Source organism: Trachurus trachurus (genome assembly GCF_905171665.1).
Source record: "Trachurus trachurus genome assembly, chromosome: 22".
In the NCBI taxonomy this organism is placed as follows: domain Eukaryota; kingdom Metazoa; phylum Chordata; class Actinopteri; order Carangiformes; family Carangidae; genus Trachurus; species Trachurus trachurus.
The window spans coordinates 11,177,519-11,198,402 of NC_139907.1; the positions used below are offsets into that span (position 1 = coordinate 11,177,519).

Here is a 20,884-nt window from a genome sequence, read left to right on the forward strand (position 1 = left end):
GCTTTCCATAGTCAAACTAAAAGCCCCTGAACACACCGCAACGTATTTCTGTGCAGCTCGGTCGCACAGTGCACCAAGCCTCCATCTGCTCTGCACAAAAACCTCTTCCCCCTTCTCTCTCCTGTGGTTTAAATCATCAGTCACCAATCACCACTTACTCACCACTGTTTGTCATTCACTCTATTTCAACTCAACCTTCACCTTCACAGTCACACAAGTTACATTCTTCTTAATCCAACTTCTTAAATGCAGATAAAACGTCTATGATTCACTGAGTGAAGATGTAGTGATGATGTTAGAGTAGCGCCACCCGTCTAATTCTTGAATGAAATACACTGATGTCAACAGAAAGTATTTCTACCAGGGCTATCAGAGTTAATGCGATAATAACATGCTAACTCCAATTAACGCCACTTTTTATTGTTTTTTATTAACCATCTGTAATTTTGGCCCAACTCGTAGTTTTTATCAGTTGCTGGATATAAATCAGCTCTCTGCCAACAGCTCCCATTCAGATGAATGCAGTGACACTTTTGAGAGTTTCCAGACAAATATTTGTCATCATTTTATGTATAATAAAGTTAAATTTGCATTTGAATATTTGTGTATTATTTAATCACTTAAAGGTACATGCACTATCTAAAATGCAAAAGAACAGCTCCCACTCACTCCACAGTGCACTTCCAGCCATGATGCAATACAGGAAGTGATTCCTCTGTGTGACCATATTATCTACTCATACAATAACATAACTCACTGGGAATCAATAAATTATTTTGATCCTGATTCTAATTTTGAATAAGTAAAAAAACAAAAAAAGTGTGATTAAATTGCGATGAATCACAGTTCAAGTTTCTCCATAACAGACACTGTCAGTCAAGATCAACTTAAATCCCCCCCCTGACGCTGCACTACAACAATATGTCAAGTCAACCTCTGCATCACTTCCTCCTGAAACATAAAACAGCAGCAGAGACTCGAGTTGGTTCCTCACATTCAACATGTCACCGTCTCAGCTCATCATATCCATCATTGCTGCCATCTGGATTAAAGGTATCAACATTCACGAAGCCACTTTTAACCTAAAAAATATTTTCACATAGAGAAAGTGTAGAATATTTACATCCTCCTACTTCAATACTTTACTGTTTTATTCCAAATGAACTGTTTTTTTTTTGTGCACACTGAATAAGTGAGATGCTATACAGTACACTACCTAACGTTATATTTTATACTTTCTTTACAGGTGTTTATCTAAGTAAAGAGAAACAAGTGTTTCAGAGTCCAGCTCATGTGTTTGGGAGTTCGAACACTGAAGTCAAGCTGAAGTTAACACATGAGATCTCCAGCTATGACACGATACTGTGGTATAAACGCTCAAGAGGAGACATGTCACTGAAGCTGATCGGCTACATGAGTTATACAACTCCAAAGATAGAGGCAGACTTTGACGGACACTTCAATGTGAGCGGAGACGGACAGAACACAGCTTTTCTCCACATCCTGAAGCCGAGACACCCAGAAGACAGCGGAGAATATTTTGGAGCAGCAAGTATGCACAGTAATAAAGACGGCGACTCTCTCGCACAAAAACCTCCAGGATGATGCAGCAGATGACAACACACCGACAGGAAAACCACCGAAACCACGAGACACAGACTTCAGTCTAACAGTTACACATCAATGACTATTTAAAATGAAAATTCAATAAAGAGATCTTTAAAAAAGAAATGATACCGTGAAGACAATACTTACGTTGACTATTAGATACTGACAATATGTGAATGTAGGTGTTCATGTGTTCATAATGAATAGTTTGACAAAAGGGACACACAACAAGTCCTGAACAGCAGATCAGTAACAAAACACACAGACAGTCACATGATGCTTTGAGCTCCTCCTTCCTCATGACACATTCACCTTCAAGGCTGAATTCACAGAAACACGTTGTCAGTCCTTTGCTTTTCTCCTCTCACTAGTCACAGTCCAGAGCTGAACAACTAAAAATGAGAAAAATCTTAGTCATTTCGTTTTTCTTCACAGGTAAGAGTCATAAGATTGCCCAGTTTCTTTTGACACCAACAGGACTTCTATTTCTATTAACCTTAAGATTTCCTTGATGTCTTCTTTAGATATTGTGTTGTCATCACTTGTGATCAAACAATCACCAGAATATCACCTAGTAAACTCTGGACAAGCTGAGACCCGTCTTGAGTGTTCCCACGGTGACAGCAACTATCCCTTCATGCTTTGGTACCAGCACAAGTCCCCAGCCGGAGGCCAAAGGACCATGGATCTCATCGGGTTGCTTCAGTATGATAAGGCTGTGTATGAGAAGAGCTTCGAAGGACATTTCAACATCACAGGTCATGCAACGAGCCGAGTCCAGCTCATCATCTCCAACATAAACCCAGACGACTCTGCTGAGTATTTCTGTGCAGCGAGGCAGCACAGTGTTTCAACTCCCCCTGGCTCCTTTACAAAAAGCTGGAGGCCTGTATAGGTTCAAACGTGCACCTGCATCAACAACCTGACAACGGCCTCATGGAGAAAATCTTTGTACTGATGCATCTGTTTTCACACAGTTCAACAGTTCAGCTGCTGGAGGTTCCTCCAAAAAAACATAACAAGGAAATATAATAACACGTTGTCTGTCTAGTGTCTCTTAATGTTGTTTATCTTGTATGTGCTATAAAAACTTGTGTTATGGCTAGACCACTCATAATAATAATAATAATCATAAAAACAGTAATTGGATTATAGCACATCACAAAAATATCACATTTGTCCTTTAACCTCCAAAAGTAAACTACCCACTGTTTTAAAATTAAGATAAGTAATTTCTTACTTTAATTATGAGGCAAAAATAACAACAATTTTAACCTAACAGATAGGCTACGACCTCAGTTTCACAGATGTTCTAATTTAAACCAGCTCCATAAAAAGATTCTCCGTGTGCACAAATTAGTAAAAACACGATTCAACACCGATAAAAATAAATAAATAAAATAAATAAAGTATTTACCTTTTCTTCAGTGGTGTGTTCACTGGTCCATGAGCAGGAGAACAGCACCCGAGGCCGAGGGTGCTCACAGTTCTCCGGGCCTGGATTCATCTGGAAACCGTCCAGACGGCCAGAGGCCTCAGGTGAAGCCACAGTCCGTCACCGCTGCTAATTAACCTCGCACTTCATTAACGAGAAATAAAATTTACTGTCAGCTCAGCAAACTTTTCTGTAGCTAACTCAAGACGACGACCTGATAAACAATATTTTCTCCACAACTTCGGAAGTTCGTCCCAAACCTCCCAACCTGCTGCAGCCCGCTGGTTCTTCTCCTTCACTTCCTCCTCCTCGTCTTCCTCCCTGTCAATCACGCATGTGCACGTACGTCACTCAATTTACCAACGAAAACACAGGTGTGCAGATTCACCATTACAGAAACAGACTGTGAAACACTGTGAAATAGGCAGCGTGTCTTCAAAAATCTAAACAGAATAAAAGTAATACAATTAAAATTACATTAAACCATATAGGCTATGCATGTCCCATATATTTTTGAAATAATTAGATGGGTAGATGTGGGCCTACATATTAGTTGTAGCCTGTGTCTGCATCTTATATTTGGCGTTTACATTGACATTTCATTACAATATCACAATGAAATATATGAAATTTAATAATTCTCTTTTACAACCTATTTATTCCTCTATTGTGTTACTTATTTAGTAAAGGGTTGTGGCAGCCTCTTTTTTTTAAATCTAATGTTACATGTGTTTTATCAGAGCGACATACAAGTTGCCATCTGTCACATCTGCTCCCATGATGCTTTGTCAACTCCCTCTCTGTAGCTCTTCCTTCTCTTTAGTCTGTTTAACTCTGCAGAGACTCTGGCGTCATTTCGACACTTCACATCTGAAGTGTTGGCTCGTCCTCTTTTCATGTCATTTTATTTCCTCCACCTGAGTGAAAATGACCCAAGATTTCACCACCTTGACTTTCTTCATACTCTGGGCTGCAGGTAAAGTTAATACACATTATTACAAACATTACAATAGCTTCTTTTACGTTTTAAACAACTGTGATTTCATTTGTGTTTAAAAACAAATCTAAAAGCTGTTCATAGCTCTTCTATTTTCTGTCTTTCAGCTGTTTCTCAGTCTGTGTTGATCACTCAGTGGCCCCGCGTCATCTCCAGACGTCCTGGTGGCTCTGCAGAAATTCACTGTTACCAGAACGACACTGACTACCAGTATTTGTACTGGTTCAAACAGCTTAGAGGAAGAGACATTCAGTTAATAGTTTATGTTGTAGTGGACACTCTGACCTTTGAAGAAGAATTCAAATCTGGTTTTGAGGTGCCGATAGTGACAAAGAAACACTGGTCTCTGAATATATCCAGCGTTCAGCAGAAAGATGAGGCTGTTTATCTGTGCGCTGCCAGTCAACACAGTGCTGCAGCAGATCACAGGTCTGTGACAAAAACTTACTTTACTGTTCTGACACCTGCTCACACTCACAATTATCAAATAAAGGAGGAAATACAACCACAGTGTGGAGAAGATGCTATCAGTGACCTATAATAACCTATAATGCACACGTCATTTCGTTTATATTAAAGGTAGGATTGGAGATCTTATTCTGGAGCATTTTCTACTAATTAATTACTATAAATCCTCTTCACACCCCGATTGCAACTGAGTAAATAAATTACACAAAAAAAACCCTTCCAGGTCATATGATCAATTGACTCAAAATCAGTTTGGGATCATATAGCCTACTCCACTAGCTGCATGAGATACACCTCTTGTTTTTTACATTTTCATACTTTTTTAAAATTATTTTACAGGAGGCTGCTGCTGAGCAGTTGGATGCAATGTTGTTGATCACAACATTTCTCAACCAAAACTTGTTTAAAATCTGAAATTGGTGTCTACTGAAAAATAGTGACATGAGGTTATGTTTTTTTTTTTTTAATGTTTGGTATGTCCTCATTGGATCTGAATGGAAGAAATAAAATGAATAAAAATAAAAAATAAAGTTGAGAATTTGTTTCAGTACTGGTTCTGGGTTCTGGGTGTGATCCCTGGGCCTGATGCTTTTCTTCGTCCTCCAACTGTCCAGAGACATGAACATCTAAAGTGTCCATAAGTGTGAATGTGAGTGTGTGAGGTTGTTTGTCTCTACATGTCAACCTGCCCATGCTGTACCTCGCCCCCCGGTGACCCTGAATAAGCAGTTGTGCAAATGATTGTCCTGAATCGATTCAGCCAACAGGTGGAGGCACAGCACATAACATGAAGCTCCCGTCATCAGAAGGTGGTGATCCACACCCTCCCTCTTCACCCTCCGTCTGATATTATTTCTAAAGTCAACTCTTATTTCCTCACCTCAGCACTTGACAATGTCTTCACTCGTCGTGCAAACGTTTGGTTTTCTCTTCATCTGGTTTTCATGTGAGATCTCACATTTCATCCTGACAAACACAAAACTCACCATTCACCATGTTTTTTTTTCTGTTAACTACAATGCACTGACTCTGTGTCTGCTTCTGCTTTTCTCCACAGGTCAAGTCCACGCTGTCACATTTCACCAGTCTCCTCCTCAGATGGTGATGGAGGGCATCGAGGTCGAGATAAGCTGCAGCCATGACGACAGTAGTCTTGTAGTGATGCTCTGGTACCAACAAAAACAGGACAGTTCGTCTATGACCCTCATTGGATACGGATATGAAAGCTCCCAGAACTATGAAGGACAGTTTAAAGAACAATTCACTCTGAAGAGACAGGGCACAATGAACGGATCCCTGACTATACAGAGAGCAAACCAGTCGGCTGTTTATTTCTGCGCTGCTAGTGCACAGTGATGTGGTTCAATGCCACTCCCTCTCAAAAAACCCCAGCTCTTCTTCCTGCAGCAGAAGAGGCGGCTCATCACTTTACACTCACACTCTTGCAGGATGACTCCAGCTGTGGTCGGATTTCTTCTCCTCCTGCTTCCATGTAATGAAATTCCTCACAAAAAGTTAATCTAATTGGTGCTTTTGAATTGTTTTTGTACTGTAGCTTCTGTATCAGCTGCTTTATTGAAGTCTTTTTCACCCGCAGATCAAACCAAGAGCACCACCTTCGAGCCATCTCAACCAAGAATAGTGAACGAATCAGCCCGTGTGAAGATCCAATGCAGGCATGATAATAATGGACTTAATGTGATGCTGTGGTACCAGCAGACAGACAACGGCCTGATGAAGTTGATTGGGTACAACTATGTCGGCAGTCCGTCCAACTACGAGGACAAGCTGGGACAACAGTTTGAGATCACAAGACAAGATGCTCAGACAGGAGCTCTGATCGTTCTCAGTGTCAGTCGATCAGACTCAGCTGTGTATTTCTGTGCCGGCAGTACACAGTGATGTGGTTCAGTGTCACCCATCATCAAAAACCTGCTCTGTGTTGCTGTCAAGCAGGCTGCATGTGTTTGTAAATGGTTGTTAATGTGATGTTCATACATATAGTAGGCCTACATATCACATTCAGGTCTGCTACTGAATAGCTCATTAACAAGTTTCTCTCTCTTTTAAAAACTCACTTTTATAATAAAAAAAAAGGTGTTTTTTTTCTCAAAAAGTAGAAGAAGGAGAATTTTTAAAAAAGACAATCGTGCACCTTCTTTATAGGCTACTGTATTTCATTTTCTTGGTCTTTTATACTGAAATTCTTTTGGTTGTAAAGACCATGGGCCGCAGGATTTTACACACTTATTTTACTTGGTTGTGTTGTTGTTTGTCACTGATTTCTCTTTTGTTTTAATGCATCTCTTAAATTATTTTTATCTGTACAAGCGCCTTGGAACTATGTTAAGGTGCTATATAAATAAAGTATTGTTGTTATTCAAGCGGCACACACACACACACATAAATGCATAAATAAATAAATGACATACATAGACAGAGGAAGCATGTGCTGTAGGCATAATAATAATAAAGTTTCTAAAGAAATACTTTCATTAAAATGTATTCATTATTGTTTGTGAAATTACTTTAATTCAACATTAATCAGCTTCACCAACATTTTTTACAGCATACATTTAATGGAAAAAATAACTAGTTTCAATCTCTGAATAATATTGATACTTTGATTAGGTAGTTAATTATCTAATCTAAAAAATGCCTGAAAATGTGGAGATGAAGAATGTTGAGTTTCCCAAACCCAGCACAGAATCCAAAGGTCTGAAAGTTACAAGAACAGAAAATACAGAGAACAAGTAGAAAATATTCACACCTTACTTACTGAAATTTGGTTGTTGAAGTTGTTGATTCCCTTATTGCTGATCAACATGTAGATGAATATGTTAGTAATGTCACAAAATTGAATATATTTTAGATTTCAAAATGATTAAATTGTACATCAAAAATGACATTATCATATAACCTGAAATGAAATAATAATTTAACGACTCATGTAAGTAAATTTCAAAAACATCCTTATCTGTCTGGGAAAAACTCACATTTCATGTCATTTAAAGTTTCAGAAATGAGAATGACAGTACAGTTATCTGATCATGTGACCTCATATTTTCCTTATACAGCAGAGTGATGTGAATCTGCATCATTGCCCTGGAGGAGGGATCATCACTAACATGCTCCTCACAGCTCTTTATGTGTCGCTTCTTTTACACTCAGGTGGGTTTTAGGTTGTCAGGTTTTCATCATATCGACTCTTCATGTCTTTGTGTGACTCTACAGTTACTGTAGACGGACAACTGGAAATATTCTTCTTCCTCTTCATGTGCTGCAGGTCTCACTGTTGTTGTTCTTCAGTCGGGAGGTCAGGTGTTGAGCAGAGGAGTCACAGTGACACTGACATGTAGCATGGGTGGAGGGCTCAGCATGACCAGCCAGACCATGTTCTGGTACCGACAGAAACACCACGGAGCTCCAATAGAGTTCCTCCGCAAAGAGCACGACACCACTGCGGGACACTTCCAGACGTCCATCGATGCGTCCAAAAACAACTTCACCCTTCAAATCACTGATCTGCAGCTGAACGACAGCAGCACCTACTACTGCGCTGCCAGTCACAGTGATGCACACACAGCAGACAGTCATACAAATACCAGCATCACACATGATGAAGCAAACAGGAAGGAGCTGTGGCTTGTCTGGTGTGGATTATTAGAGATTGTACAGGTGTAATTAAATGGCCATTTAGTGCAAATACAAAATACACTTCACTACACATTGTGCCACAGTCCACAGACCAAACAAGATACTGACATCTGATTTTTCCTCCTGCTGCACTTTGATGTGAACATGATCTGAATACTTCAGACCCTTATGTCAGATTATGTTTTGTACAGATTATATGTTTGATGTGTGACTAATGTCGGACTCACCAAGAAAGAAAGAGTTACAAGATTGAGGGGAGTTTGGACAACTTCAGCCTTTGTCCTTTGAGCAGAGAAATGTTGTTAATAAATAAAATAAATCTTAGTAAGTTAATTACGAAATAATTAAATTGCTAAATAATATGATAAATACAATCAAATCTGTGAAGGCAAGGCAAGGGAAGGCAAGGCAAAGTAATTTTATTTGTATAGCCCGTTTTTACAAACAGTTTGTCTCAAAGGGCTTTACATGGCATCATAACAACATCCTCTGCCCTTAGACCCTCACATCCACTGAGGAAAAACTCCATGGAAAACCCTTTTAACAGGGAAACATTTGGAGAAACTTCAGGGTGAGCAACAGAGGAGGGATCCCTCACCCAGGACGGACAGACGTGCAATAGATGTTGTTACAGACAAGAAAACAGTTCATAACAGAGAATGTGGGAAACATGGAAAAGCTTTTGTTTACCTTTACGGGAAACGGTAGCATGACAATCAATAAAGACAAAGTTAATGCAGGGAACCAAAAGTGGACTTACTGTATTCAAATCAGATTTTTTTATGTGGAGGGATTAAGACTGTGGGGATTGTGCCAACTAAAAGAAATTTATAACAAAACAGGGCCCGACTTAACTCTAGTAAAACAAAAAAGGCTTGACTATTTTCCTCTAAACAAAACAAACAAAAAAAACTGGAGGCACCAACCCATAGTGGTGATAACAAAAAGCGACTACTGCAGCCTTACCTCAGCTCACCACAGGACAGATACCTCTCACTCTGACCTCTTGACCCATGCTGTTATGTAACAGGAGCATCAGACTGTCTGATATTCTGTATGGAGAAACTGATGTTGAATACTTTTATAATTAAAAACTTGTAAGAACTTTTCCAAGTCAAACTGACAAAAATAATTAACAGTTCTATTTGAGCATTGTGATAAAACTTGATGCTGCTTTTGTGCCCTTGTAAAATGTTTCATTATTCTGACGGTTTATAGAGCAAACAACTATCAAACTAGTTCAGAAATAATACAACATATCACCCAACTCAAGTGAGAACAAGAAACAGAAAGGTCCCGACTCCCCAGTTCAGTGACGTTTCCTCATCACCACAGAACTGATCAGTTCAGATAAGTGTGCAGGTGGTGACGTGGTGAGTTTAATACTTTTCTGAACGACATCATTGTCCCTGAAGTTTCTCATATGAACCTATTTTAGTTGTGTGCAGCCTGACAAGTTCATAAAGTGTGAGAGGATAGTGCACACTGACCTCTACAGGGTTCATATGAGATTACACACAGATGTGGTGGTTAGGTTCAACACTGTAAAAGGGGAGCCTGGTTAAGTCATTTAGCTACATAGTTATGAAAATTTGAATATATGGTTACATGCAACATAGGCCTAATGTACAGTAAATAGATTATACTGCAGTTGAAAGTTGAAAAAGGAACATAAACTACTATTGCTATTGTTATTTCTATCATAACTATTATTACCATTCCTGACATATAGGCTATGACAAAGATAATATCAGAGTTTGAAGAAGAACTGACTCTCATTCAAAAACGTCATGACCAGACTGTGCATATCTTCTGATAATATGCTAATGGAAAAAAATATAGGTATCAAAGTCTGGTCAATGCCATCAGTAAAAGATTATATACAGTAGTGAAGACTGGTTATAACCTTTTCTCCTCATCATTACTGTATCATTTTTTTTAACTGCATATTACTTATAAACACAAGACAGAGTTTTATGGCCACCTGGGGGCAACAGAACAAGATGTGAACACAACACAGATGACTGTTCACCTTATTTTGTTGTTTTAACTATCTATGAACCACACAGAGAAACAGTGTTCATGTAGAACTGTTCCTCTGACAAGCTGGAGCATCAGAGTCCAGTATTCAGTCTATATTCAGTCTCTATACCAATTTCTGAGAAAAATATGTAATACTATACTGTGACTTGACAAAAATTGATGTTGATGTGTGTTTTTCTGGGTTGATCTTGTCCAAAATAGGTGTTCATGACAGCACACAAATCACAATATTAAAGAAAATGGATTAAGAAGAGATTTGAAGAAAAATAAGTTAAAGACGTTAAAGTGAAAACACTGACACTAAAATGCTTAACAGAGCAGAGGGGGGGCAGCAGAGAGGGATAATATCTATCAAAATGACTGAAAACTTTCACATAACACATATTTCTATGAAGCGTTGTTAAAATGATATTTCTAATGAGTGCAGTTTTCAGCTTGAATCGCTTTTTGCCATGATTAAATGGAGACTTCCCACTGAAAACTCAAGATTAAATGAACAATTTAAGCATGAGTCTCATTCTTCGGGGTGGATAAAGAGGTGTGACCATGTGAAGATGTCACTTCCTGTCCTACAAACAAACAAATACAAAAAGGATGCTCCTCTTTTCCTTCCCCTCTGTTGTTGCTTCTTTTCTTAGTCGACACTGAAATAGCAACAGTGGAGCTGTCAGCCAGTCAGCCCCCGACCTGTGCAGCTGCTCTCACACAGCGAGAAGAGATGGAGACCGAGATAAAGAGAAGCGGGGTGGGGGAGGGGGGAGAGAGGAGAGAGCGGGGAAGACTTTAGGTTTTTGTATGATGCTTTTTCACCGTGGGGACAGGGGGCCACGGTGATACATTCCTATAGAGCCGTCGTACAAAAACCTCCTCCCATTCACTCTCATTGTGTAGACGGCTACATGCGGCTTAAAACGCATGTTAGAGCAGAAAACGTTGATATTCTGAGGATGTGTGAGGACGGCAGGTCACTCTGACACTGAGACATCGGTTTATACACAGAAATATGAAGAAAAAAAGTTTTAAAAATATATATTCAGAGAGTCTGGATTCTTCTTTTACTCTTCTTGGCAACAACAGAAACATCTGGACGTTACAAAGCTCATCTGACACACTCAAACCCCTCGTCATCCTCTGGATTATTAGACTGTGTGTCAATGTGTTGTTAATGGAGAGTTTTGGGACATTTTGGTCAAAGACACACTCAATGTGACTCTGGAACTGAGGCTTACTTTGGAAAAGGAACTAAACTCACAGTTTTAGGTAAGTGGCAGCTCTCACAGCTTCAATTCACTGCAAACAACTTAATAAGACAAAAGATGTTGGTGTGAATGTGAAGATAAAACTGTTGTTGTGAAAAAAGCTGAAATATTGAGCTGAACAGAGATCACTGTGACCAAACTGATCCTGCTTACTTTGGCCAAGGAACCAAACTCACTGTTTTAGGTAAATATGTTTGTTTATTATTGTCTTTTTATAAAGTTCACAAAGCTCTCGAGTCTCAGTATAAACCGAAGAGTTAGTAAAAACTTAACAAAGATCATTCTGGTGGAAAAAAAACGCAGGAGTTTCATGCTCAGTATTTTTACACTGTGACAATAACAGAGAAGCATACTTTGGACAAGGAACCAAACTCACTGTTTTAGGTAAATATGTCTGCTTATAATTGTATTTTTGTGAAACTCACAAAGCTCTAGAGTCTCAGTATGAACTGAGATAATCGTAAAAACATCCCAGAGATAAATCTGGTGAGGAAAAACTAGAGGAGTTTCATGCTTAGTATTTTTACACTGTGACCAACACTCAGCCTGCTTACTTCGGACAAGGAACCAAACTCACAGTTTTAGGTAAATATGTCTGTTTATTATTGTATTTTTGTGAAGTTCACACAGCCCTTGAGTCTCGGTGTAAACTGAAGTATTGGTAAAAACTTCTCAAAGATAAAGCTGGCGAAATAAAACAGAGGAGTTTCATGCTCAGTATTTTAACACTGTGAACTACAATCAGCCTGCTTACTTCGGACAAGGAACAAAACTGACAGTTTTAGGTAAATATGTCTGTTTATTATTGTATTTTTGTGAAGCTCACACAGCTTTAAAGTCTTAGTAAATTGATGTATTGGTAAAAACTTCACAAAGATAAAGCTGGCAAAGTAAAACAGAGGAGTTTCATGCTCAGTATTTTAACACTGTGACCTACAATGAGCCTGCTTACTTCGGACAAGGAACCAAACTGACAGTTTTAGGTAAATATGTCTGTTTATTATTGTATTATTGTGAAGTTCACACAGCTCTAGAGTCTCAGTGTAAACTGAAGTATTGATAAAAAATATCATAAAGATAAATATAGTGGAAAAAATAGAGGAGTTTCATGCTCAGTATTTTTACACTGTGACAATGCAAACGAAGCGTACTTTGGAAAAGGAACCAAACTGACAGTTTTAGGTAAATATGTCTATTTATTAATGTCTTTTAGTAAATTCCTCATAAACGTGTACCCATATAGAGTCTTTAAGTGTTGGGGAAAAGTCTATAAAGATATTTGTAGTAGAAAAAGACACAGGAGTTTCATGCTCAGTAATTTTGCACTGTGACAATCTCAACCCAGCGTACTTTGGAAAAGGAACAAAATTGACAGTTTTGGGTAAGTCAGGAGTTATTTAAGTCAAACACATGCAGTAAAGTTTGTAATTAAAAAGGTGCATTAAGAATCCTAAACTATATAATATACTGTAGGTCTTTATAGTTTAAGTTCTGTGCAGTGCTTTTTGATGTTAAGCCTAAACACTGTGCCAATAACGAAGCTTATTTCGGCCAGGGAACAAAACTGACTGTTCTTGGTGAGTAAAACTTTCCTCAGACTTTGTTCTCATTAATACAGCTTTAAAACTTGTAACTTGAGTTAAAGCAGGTCGGTTGTTTGAGAGAAAATACGTTTTGGATGCATTAAACCTAAAGAAACCAGCCTGCAGCTCAACCAGCGCTGTTGTGGAGATTGAGACAAGAGACATTAAAGACATCAAACTAAATTTAACAGCAATAGAAAAGGAAAGAAACATAGTAAAAGCAGCATCTGAGGCTGTTTTGAGCACTGGTCAAATGCACTGTGCTCTGGTGGTTATGAAGCTCACTTCGGTGGAGGAACAAAATTAACTGTATTAGGTAAGAAACAGATATCATTCAAACAGTCTATAGTCTGGTTTTTGGGGAAAACAATCAGAGTAAATGTAAACAAAGAGAGAAAAAGTGTATTTAAAAAGGAGCAAAGCTGCGTATGGTTTAAGTTAAGCTCTGAGCTTTTTGATCTTAAGCCTAAACACTGTGTCAGTACGAAGCTCATTTCGGCCAAGGAACAAAACTGACTGTTCTCGGTGGGTAAGACGTCAAAATGTGATCTTATGAATCTGAAGCAAAAACAAACTAAAGCAGGATCTATTGTCTGAGAGGAAGGTTTTCAGTTAAACTTTAAAACCAAGCTTAAAAGTCAAACTGTAATGATGGCTGTGGGATTGAAAGAAAAATTTGATGCAAGACTATTTAAATTCTAATAATAACGATTTTAATTTGAGGGCAACTCGAGCTGAAGTAAAAGCAGGATCTTTGTTGTTTTGAGCACACATTCAATGTGAACAAAGTTGACTGTGTTAGGTAAGAAATCTCAGTGGTTCTGAATGAGCTTAAGTCTCGTTAAAGTGTTTTGTCTTTAAATTTAAACTCTGATACATGTATTCTAACCAAAGCACAGACCTGACTACATGCTGAGTTAAATTAGATTATAATCTGATTTGTATTGTATGCAATTTGCTAAAAAAAAGAACTGTATTGTTAGTTTTAAAAAGAGTAACACTGTTGATAAGATCTTAAAACTAAAGAGCTTAAGTAAAAGCAGCATCATGGTGTTTTGAGCACAGACCACATTCACTGTGACTGGTGGTTTAAATGAAGCCTACTTCGGTGGAGGAACAAAATTAACGGTTTTAGGTAAGAAATGTGGATAATGAGAAAACAGTCTTGTAACTGCAATGTGTGCTTATAATAGTAGTCTCATTAGTCTTGTTGAAGTTTGCCTCATAATGTTTTGTCCCTAAGCTTAAACCCTGTTGTTATCAAGCTAAATCCAGCCAAGATACAAAGCTGATGCTTGTTTGTGTTATGCACAACTTGTAAAAAACTGGATGAAGTTGTGAGTTTAAAAAAAGTAACGAGCTGAAGTAAAAGCAGCATCCTGGGTTGTTTTGAGCACTGTTCATGTTCACTGTGACTCTACTGGTTCTGAGGCTTTCTTCGGTGGAGGAACTAAATTAACAGTTTTAGGTAAGAAATGAGATCAATGTCCGAACAGTATTGTAATTGTAATGTTTGGTTTTAATAGTATTGTACAGAGCTTAAGTGTTGTTAAAGCTTAGCTCTGATTGTTTTGTCCTTGAGCTTAAAACCTGTTATTATTTTAGCCAAAGCACAAAGATGAGTTTATAACGAGGTATGTAACAGTAACAGTAACAGTAACAGTAAAACGTCATTAGTTGGTTTAAAACAACAGTAACTCAAAGAAATACACTAAAATGTAAAGAGCTGAAGTAAAAGCAGCATCTTTGGTTGTTTTGAGCACTGTTAAGATGCACTGTGACTCTGGTGGTGCTGCTGAAGCTCACTTCGGTGGAGGAACAAAATTAACAGTTTTAGGTAAGAAATCGGCATGATGACAGAACAGCACTGTGACTGTAATGTTTGTATGTAACATATATAGAGTATAGAGTTCAAAGTTTCTCTTTCATTAGTTTAATTTGAGCCAAAGCACAAACCTGACTGCTCTATGTGACCTAAATTAAAATATAATGAGGTTTGTATCGTACACAGCAACAGCAGTATGGAGTTGTTAAAGAAACTCTAAAAAAAACTAGAAAGTAAAAACAGGAGCTCAGGCTGTTTTGAGCACTGATCAAATACACTGTGCTCTGGTTATGGTGAAGCTTACTTCGGTGGAGGAACAAAATTAACTGTTCTAGGTAAGAAATCATAACAACGACAAAATAGTATTGTAATTGTAATGTTTGATAGTATATTGTGTAGTACAGAGTTTAAATCGTGTTAACTTTGTCCTTAATTGGGTTAAATTAAGTTAAATAAGATACTGAACAATGTTATTATTATGCCAAACCTTCAGATTAAGTTATAAAAACAAACAAAATAAGTCAGTTACCCTGATTAGAAATCTAAAAAAGTAACGAGCAGTGTCCTGAGCTGTTTTGAGCACTGTTCATGTTCACTGTGACACTGGTGGTACGGAGGCTTACTTTGGTGGAGGAACAAAATTAACTGTTTTAGGTAAGAAAACTTTTAAAGTTCATTAAATGTAGTCAAAGTCCAGTTTCATGAAGATGCTTTTGATAGTGTAAAGATAGTTTAAGGGTTCAGGCAGCTCCTCATTACTGTTGTTTTAATCCATAACTAGAATAAATCATCATGAAATAACCAAAAAACTCATGACTAGATGTTTAAATAAGTCGAGGATGGTTTGTCTCCAGACACTGAAGTGCACAGGTGTAGTATGTGTCAGAGTTGGTATAATTTCAGATAAGTGGCTCAGATAAAGAGGCAGTAGGAAGAGTTTTTGTTACAGTTCAAAGTCTCTGTGCTCGTACACACAGCCTTACTTTGGAGCTGGAACCAAACTCACTGTTTTAGGTAAGAAATATTGCAAAATGAATAACCTCTGAACCATCCACATCTGGTTTATTGTAGGTGAGAATTAAATCAATAGCCAGTATTAAAATATTCTAATTATTCTATTCTGTTTAATTCAATTATATGGAATTGGAATAGATATTTTCTATTTCTAAGAAAATGGAAAAGAGAGTTACAATAAGTCAACAAAAACAAGTGAAAGTAGTGTGGTAATAAAAAATCTGGCTCTCTGCCCAGAGTTTGACTCTGACAGCGAGTTCTTATCAACTCTTAAACACTGTGAACTTCCAGTCGGAGGCTTACTTTGGAGCTGGAACTAAACTCACCGTCTTAGGTAAGGCAATGAAAATCATTAAAAAGTAACTAACATACATGTTAATGTAACATTTGATCGTGCATCTAAATATGCACTAATAACTAGTTTGGTTTTCCAGGTCAGAGCTGAGGGTTTTGTTATTGACTGACTAAAAATGAATGCTGTTAGCATCTGCTCTGATCTGATTCAGTACAATAATATCTTATTACTACAAGTTTGTGAGCAAAAAAAAAAAAGTTTCTAAGTTGATTAGTTGTAGACAGAGCAGAAACAAGTGCTGGATGTAGAGCAGATTTTTCTGCAGCCTTGTATCAGTGTGAACAACTACGAGCCAGCTTACTTTGGCAAAGGCACCAAACTGACAGTGTTGGGTAAGAAAATGCTACAAATTATATTGATAAATGTGTTTTTCCACAGCTTCACTTCCCATAAATGTGCAAAAATATTGTTGAGTTAAGTGTTAGATTGTCAAGAACTGAAAACTGCAAAAGAAAATCTGTAAACTAAATCTAAGGCCTGAAAGACTACAGCTTCAGAAAATACTTGCTGTTATAGTTAATATATTAAAAAGTTGGTATTAATTCTCCAGTTGTGTTGGAACAGTAGAGAAAGGAATGAATAGATTACAGGGAGTTCATATATGACACAGTATTAATGCTGTGTATGGACTGGTGTATGAGAAACAGTGGTAAATGCAGTAGAAGTGTGTTGTAAAAAACTGTCAGTTTTTTACATGTGAGTCAGTGGTGTGCTCGAGTACTTACCCTGCTCACTTTGGAGAAGGAACTAAACTAACTGTTCTTGGTAAGAATTAAAAAAAAAATGCTAATATTTATATGAAGCAAATAAATGTGTGAGCAATGTAAACTGTAATTATCATTTTGTTTTTGACGTTAACGCTCAGTGTATCACTTGAGAATACGTAAAGGAAAGAAAAATTGTGAGTTCATATATGACATAGTGATAGTGTTGTTTATGGACTGGTATCTGAGAAACATAATTAATGTAGAGAAAAGAGTTAGAGGTGGTTAGGGTCGTTCAGCTGCTCTATTGTAAAAGAAAACATTCAGTTTTTTACATGTGAGTCAGTGCCGTGCTCTGGCAGCTTCCCTGCTTACTTTGGAGAAGGAACTAAACTAGCCGTTCTGGGTAAGACTTGAAAAACACCAACATCTATATGAAGAAAATTACTCTGTGAGAGTTTAAGCAAAGTGAACTGTAATTATCATGTTGTATTTGACGTTAACGCTCAGTGTTTTACTTCAGAATACGTATAGGAAAGAAAAATTACAATGAGTTGAAATAGTGATTGTGCTGTGTATGGACTGGTATAAGAGAAACAGTAGTAAATGTAGTAAAAAGAGTTAGAGGTGTTCAGGGTCGTTCAGCTGCTGTACTGTAAAAGAAAGCAGTCAGTTTTTTACATACAAGTCAGCTGCGTGCTCCAACAACTACCCTGCTTACTTTGGAGAAGGAACTAAACTAACCGTTCTTGGTAAGACTTGAAAAACACCAACATTTATCTGGAGGAATTAAATCTTAATGACTCTGTGAGAGAACGTGAGCAATGTAAACTGTAATAATCATCATGTTGTATTTGACAATATAACGTCCAGTGTATCACTTCAGAAAATGTAGAGGAAAGAAAAAGTTCATATATGACATAGTGATGAAGTGCTATTTCTGGACTGGCTTAGGAGAAAAAGTGTAGTAAAAAGAGTTAGAGATGTTCAGGGTTCGTTCAGCTGCTGTACCGTAAAACAGTCAGCTCCAACTATCCTGCTGACTTTGGAGAAGGAACTAGACTAACCGTTCTTGGTAAATAAAAAATAAATAAATACAAACATTTGGAAAAAATTAAATCTATATGACTTTGGGTGTGAGTGTGTAATCATCATGTTGTATGTGATGTTAATGTTTACTGTAATTTGTTGTTGTTTTGCATATTCTGGTGTTAAGATGCCACATGCACTGTTGTTGATCTCCTGGCAGCTTTAATTTACTGATTTATTCCTTTTGTTCTCGTAGATCCAGAAATTCCCATCACAGCACCAACTGTGTCTTTGTTTCCACCTTCGTCTCATGAGTGTAACAACCCGGACAGTAATCTGAGGAAGAAGACCATCCTCTGTGTGGGCAGTGGATTTTACCCCGACCATGTCACTGTGTTCTGGAAAGTCAACGGGGAAGATGTCGTTGAAGGTGTGGCAACGAACGACCCGGTCCAGAATGAACAAAATAAAACCTACACCATCACCAGCCGGCTGACGGTCCCTGCTGATACCTGGAACAACTCCACCAACAAGTTTACCTGCCGTCTCAAATTCTACAATGACACCATGCCCAAAGATTATGACGGGTCAATTGATGGTTCTTCTGAAGGTACGTTCATGTAAAACTCTTCAACATGAGTAGTAACCCTGAATCTATATGCACATTAACAATAATTTCTTCTTGTCTCATCAATGTCTTGTTTTTCTATCAGGAGTTAGTGATGCTGAAACAAGAGGTAAATATACTATCTGTTGTTCTGCACAATATCCTTGCATCACAAGCTAGACATACAGTATCTATTGTTTATTTAACTGAAAAGAAATACACCAGTGGTAGAATTCATGAGCACATATGAGTATGTAGTGCATTAAACCATGTCACTCATCTGGATGTTTGACCTTTGTGCAGAGGGTTATCTGAAGGCCGTCCAGCGCGTCAAACTCTCCTACATTGTTTTTATCGTCAAGAGCTGCATCTACGGAGCCTTTGTGACGTTTGTGATGTGGAAACTTAAGGTTTGTTGAACATTTCTCATTTTGAAACTGTATATAAACTCTGTATATTATTTAGTATGTGTATGAGCCGCTAACAAAAGCAGCTCCTGATATATATATATTTTTTTCTCTGTTTCAGGAAAAAACTAGAAAGCTGCGCTACTGAGAGCTGAGTGGAGAGGAACAGACGGAGTGAGATGGATCATATTTCTGTAAATAAAACTGAAAATATATTTCTGCAAAAGTGAATATGTATAATCAATGAGCCGCTTCAATTCTGCTCACAGTAGATTAACAACTTCTTTTCTTTTAGAGGTTAAAGTTATAATCAAGTTTATGTAGATCCTTAAGACAACGACATTCTGCTTCAGATGCTTCAGTGCTGTTTTTTTTCCTCAATAAAATTATTTCAGAAAATCTGGATAAATATGTTTTGTCATTTCTTTTCTATAAAGATTCATGCAGAGTGACTTGAGCAGTACAACTTTATTTTCATACAGTATGAGATGTCTGACACAGAAAACAGATCAGACTTCACCCTGTTGCTGTCGGTTGCTCCAAATTGTTGCAGATGTGCAGATGTTACCATCCGCCCTCATTGTTCCCACATCTCCTCACTGAGCTGATAGTCAGGGTTATTTTTAGCAGGTCACCAACCTGCTTGTTTTCTGAGAAATGAATGCACTTATTTCCACTGACACATGTTGAAACATCTCTGCTCAGAAGGAAATGTCTCAAACAGGCTCATTTGGTTCAAAACAAGTTTTCCTATGAACAAACTGAAAAGTGACTCATGTTTTGAAACTCATAAGTTACATTCTATCAACTAATCAGATTTTCATTCTTATTGATAAGTTGTTTGAATGTATTAATGTGGGTTTATTTGAGTCATCTAGTTTTCCACTTTCACAGAACAGTTTCTTCATGAATAAAGAAATATGTCTTTAGCTCAAACGCTGTCACAGGCAAAGTAAATGTTGAGAGAACAAGTTTCTCACACAACGACAGGAAATTAACGTTCTCCTCTGTGAACAAAAGAAGGTCAAAGCTGGTGTTGGTGAGGAGAGACGGGGGTTTGAAACTGTGCAGGGGAGCAGAGAGCGACAGCAGAGGGGAGGATGTGGTCACACAGCAGCCTGCAGATTGCGCCCTGTGCTGAGAAATGACAGAGGTGCAAACTTCCACCTCGACCGCAACCTCCGGCTCAGAGGTCGCACCTGCGTCTGTGCACCAGCTCACGCCCACGGTGCACAGCTCTGAGCAAACAGCTGAGGAAAACCTGCACCTCAGTGTCAACTGAAGCTACACAACAACTTCGATTGTGCTACATACAGCAGTTGTTTATCTGGTGCACAAAGTTGCATCTGAAGCTTTTGTTGCATAAATAAGACACATGGAGAATGCAATTTGCTACAATTAAAACTTCATTAGGTAAAGACACTAGAGTACAACCATATTAGTAAAGGTATGAATCTGAAGCACAGCTGGGTCATATATAAAATCCTTCTGTCCAACGGTCTCGCATCAAACTGTGTGTTTATTTTGCACCTGAAAGATCCTCCAGTGGGACTTCTCCTTTTTTCATTTGTTTCCTTGAAAAACATGTTTGTACTCGCTAAGGCCACATAAACAGGAAACAGAGTGTGAAACAGGAAATCAAAGATGGTGTCTTGCGTTAATTATATCTCCCCCTGTAACACCTGGAAGAATTAATAAGCTGATCTTTTATTTTTATCTCCAGAATAAAACAAAGTGTCAGTGTTTCAGTTTTGTAAATTAGGATTGTGTGGTTATTAAAACTTTCAGAAAAGGGTGAAACTTCAAATGGTTATGGAAGATCAAGATTATTATAACATAATACAACATTGTACAACACACAACAGAGATACAGTTTGTTTACATTTAGGTATT

General features: G+C 37.9%; 1 protein-coding gene across 1 annotated transcript; it reads left to right on the forward strand.

Annotated features, from left to right (window-relative positions):
• Positions 1-7,868: 7,868 nt before the first annotated feature.
• LOC311005958 (T-cell receptor beta-1 chain C region) lies at positions 7,869-19,400 on the forward strand (the record flags this gene model as incomplete). The annotated part of the gene is made up of 6 exons (XM_083998559.1): positions 7,869-8,161; positions 17,311-17,354; positions 18,234-18,587; positions 18,691-18,714; positions 18,888-18,994; positions 19,113-19,400. The coding sequence occupies 6 exons, from the start codon at positions 7,869-7,871 to the stop codon at positions 19,137-19,139; spliced, it is 849 nt and encodes a 282-aa protein (XP_083854685.1). The 3' UTR covers positions 19,140-19,400.
• Positions 19,401-20,884: the final 1,484 nt, after the last annotated feature.